Source organism: Fukomys damarensis, unplaced genomic scaffold (assembly GCF_012274545.1).
Source record: "Fukomys damarensis isolate Sample0158 unplaced genomic scaffold, DMR_v1.0_HiC HiC_scaffold_12, whole genome shotgun sequence".
Lineage (NCBI taxonomy): Eukaryota > Metazoa > Chordata > Mammalia > Rodentia > Bathyergidae > Fukomys > Fukomys damarensis.
Window position 1 is genome coordinate 19,033,430 of NW_022900924.1, and position 3,698 is coordinate 19,037,127.

The window sequence follows — 3,698 nt, forward strand, 5'->3', positions numbered from 1 at the left end:
CTGAAATTTTTTTTTTTTTTTTTTTTTTTTTTTTTTTTTTTTTTTGGCAGTACCAGGGATTGGATTCAGGACCTGTGCTTGCAAGGCAGGCATGGTGCAACTGAGCTAAATCCCTGGCCCTTGTTTCTTTGTTTTTGCTGTGCTGGGGACTGACACCAGAGCCTTCACATAGAGCTGCATCCTCAGTGGCAAAAAGCAACCCCAACCTTCTGATCTTTTTTTTTTTGAGACAAGGACTATGTTGCCCAGTCTAGGCTTGAACTTTTTACAGTTCTCCTGCCTCAGCCTCCCTCCCAAGTATTGGATTAAAGAAATGAGCCACCATGCCTGAGTGTAATTTTATAAAGTACACGTTCTCTGGCATTTAGTACATTCACAGAGTTGTGCAACTGTTATCCTCGTCTATTTCCAGACGTGTTTCATCTTCCTCGGGGGCACCTGCTACCCAGGCACTGTCACCCCACCACCAGCCCTGGCGGCCTGTCCACCCCGTTTCTGGCTCCTGTTCATCTGGGTCAGGGGGAGCCCATGCTGTGGAGCTCTTGTGTCGGGCTCTCTCCCTGCAGCAGGCTGCATGGACAGAAAGAGAAACTAACAACTTTGTCCTAACCTCTGTTTGCCACACAGCAACGTCCAAGACATTTGCCACTCTCCTAGTTTTTGGTGCTGCAAGTTGAACCCTGGGCCTCCCGAACGCTGAGCACATTCTCTGCCGGGAGCCACACCCCAGGCCATACACGCTCAGCACGTGCCACGCATGTGTGTCCTGGTGGGGAGGGGAGGATGAGTGAGGTGGCCAGATGAATGCATCAGATCCAAGGGACCCTGCCCTCATGCTACTGCTATCCAACTCGTCTATCCCAGGCTGGGAGACACTGGGGACCCAGAGACTGGCTCCACCCCACACAGCTTAGATCTGTGGACTGGAGACCCCACCATACAACTCCTTGGCTATGTGACCTTGGACGCGTGGCTCTATTTCTGGGCCTGTTTCCATCTGAAAATGGGGCTGCACCCGCCCCTGATGTGTGCTGAGGGTCTCACGTAGTGTTTACAGAGGCATGGAGGAGCTCTGGTGGGTGCTGTGCTGGTCGTGTAGTCCCATGCACGGTGTATGTGTAAATAACAGCTCAGTGAAGACACTACCGGGCCACCCTCGCCTCTCACGGATCCGTCGCTCTCGCCACTTCCTGAAGCGGTGCTGGAACCCTTCTTCCCTTTGTATATCTGCAAGATGTGGGCTCTGCTGCCGTAGTTACTCAGCTTAAAGGCAGGCGTGTGGAAACACACGACGCCGTGCCCTCATCCACCATACTCAGTGGATCTGGCACTGGGCAACTTCCCCAAAATCAAAATGACCTTGAAATATGTTTGAATCGATTTGGGACAAGACAGTCACAGCAGTGCAGCCATAGACGTGAGCGAGGACTTCAGCAGTGCTTCAGGAAGTGGCAGGAACAAAGGGTCAAGTGTGTTTCCGGTGGAGGGTTTTGAGGGGGATTCAGGGCAATGTGCCTTTTTTTTTGTACTGGGGATGGAACTCAGGACCTCATGCTTGCCAGGCAGGTGTGGTGCCACTGAGCTACATCCATGGCCCCCTGTAGTACCTTTTAAACTTGTAAGCGCTCACCGTATTTCTCCATCACACTTTGTACGACTGTGTGCACTTAGTAAACCCTTCCCTCCTGCACACGAGATGAGTGAGCTTCGTTTGCACAGAACCCGCTCGGGTGAAGCTGGTAAAGAAGGTGGCAGAGGCCTCAGCCCAGGAAGGGCTGCCCTGCCTGGTGGCTTCTTGTTGCCACTGCAAAACAACTCTCACCCCTCCTGACAGATCGACCTCATCGACGGCAAAGGCAGAGGCGTGATTGCCACGAAGCAGTTCTCCCGGGGCGACTTTGTGGTGGAGTACCACGGGGACCTCATCGAGATCACCGATGCCAAGAAGCGAGAGGCGCTGTACGCACAAGATCCCTCCACGGGCTGCTACATGTACTACTTTCAATATCTCAGCAAAACCTACTGGTAAGCCGACGGTGTGATTTTGGTTGGTGGTTTTTGTTTTTGTTTGTTTTTTTTAGTACCAGGAATTGAACTCAGGACTTTGTGCTTGCGGGGCAGGAACAGTGCCACTGAGCTAAATCCCCAGCCCCTGTTTTTGTTATTCTTGTTTATTTAGTTTGATTCTGGCTTTGGTTGTTTTATGTTTGTTTGTTTGTTTTTTTTATTGAGACAGGGTCTCACTATGTAGTTGAGTCTGACCTGGAACTCACTATGTAGCCCAGGCTGGTCTCGAACTCACAGCGATCCTTCTGCCTCAGCCTCCTGAGTGCTGGCATCACAGGTGTGCACCCCTGAGCCCCGCTACCTAAGTGCACCTTCCCCCCGCCCCGGGACAGGGGTGTGCACAGGGCGGGAGCCCCAGGGCTCCTCTTTCTCTGTTGGTTAGGTTCTTGGGAAGTGCCGGCTGTGACCGCTCTTCGTACCCTGTCTCGTTGCTAGGGTTTGGACCTGGAGCTTCCCTGGGTGTCATTTCACCCTCTCAGCAGCTCCTCTGGCCTCTTCCTTTGTGGAGCGTTTAGTAAAGTAGCTCTGCTACTCACTCCTTCATGGCCATGGCCTGCAAGGGCAAGTTTTATCTATTTAGTTATTTTATAAAATTCTTCATTCGTTTCCCATGCCTCCATAAAGAGCCCTTTGAGCCAGATGGGTGGCACATATCTGGAATCTCAGCTACCTGGGAGGCTGAGGCAGAAGGATCTCAAGTTTGAAGCCAACCTTGGCAAGTTAGCAAGACACTGGCTTGAAAAAAAGGGCTTGGTGGTCGACCCCTTGCCTGGAGTGCAGTAGGCTCTGGGTCCCACCCCCAGCATCACAACAAAAGAAGGAGCCCTTCATATGCTCCTTCATATGCACCACCTCCAAGCTCCTCACCCGGACTTGTAAATATTCTGAAACGGCTTTTCTTTTCTTTTTCTTTTTCTTTTTCTTTTTGAAATAAGGTCTTGGTATGTTTTTTAGGATGACCTGGAACTCACCATGATCTTCCTGCCTCCGCCTCCCAAGTGCTAAGATTATAAATGTGCACCACTGTGCCCATCTTCAGTAACAGCTTTTGGTGTCTAGGGTGTTTGTTGTTGTCAGAGTCTCATTATTTGGTTCAGTCTGACCTTGAACTCACAGTGATCTTCCCTGCCTCAGCCTCCCAGGTGCTGGGATGACGGGCGTGTGCCCCCACACCCAGCTGGAGAAGCACCTTTTGAATTGAATGCCTTTCCCACAGACGTGGCCGTCAGTCATCACCCCACTGGGCCGCGCGTCGGGGTGACTCTGGCTGGGTTCCAACCCTCTTTCTCTGTGTAACCCCCTTTCCTCCCACTCCTCCCGCCAGCGTGGACGCCACCAGGGAGACCAACCGCCTGGGCCGACTGATCAACCACAGCAAGTGCGGAAACTGCCAGACCAAGCTGCACGACATTGACGGGGTTCCGCACCTCATCCTCATCGCCTCCCGCGACATCGCGGCCGGGGAGGAGCTGCTGTACGATTACGGTGACCGCAGCAAGGCGTCCATCGAGGCCTACCCCTGGCTGAAGCACTGACCCGCGCTGCCCGCCACCCTCTCCAGGACAAAGTGCCCTCAAAGGGAAACGGGGTGTCTTTGGTTTTTTTTTTTTTTTTTTTTTACACTCAATTTT

At 52.3% G+C, this 3,698-nt stretch overlaps 1 protein-coding gene across 2 annotated transcripts in view; it reads left to right on the forward strand.

The window, feature by feature from the left end:
- Positions 1-3,680, forward strand: part of Kmt5a (lysine methyltransferase 5A) — an 18,513-nt gene extending 14,833 nt beyond the window's left edge. For both annotated transcript variants that reach the window (XM_019204545.2, XM_019204546.2), the window contains exons 6-7: positions 1,835-2,025; positions 3,392-3,680. In XM_019204545.2, coding sequence (XP_019060090.1) covers positions 1,835-2,025; positions 3,392-3,602 — 402 coding nt within the window. In that variant the 3' untranslated portion in view covers positions 3,603-3,680. The remainder of the gene's footprint in view (positions 1-1,834; positions 2,026-3,391) is intronic.
- The last annotated feature ends 18 nt before the right edge of the window (positions 3,681-3,698 follow it).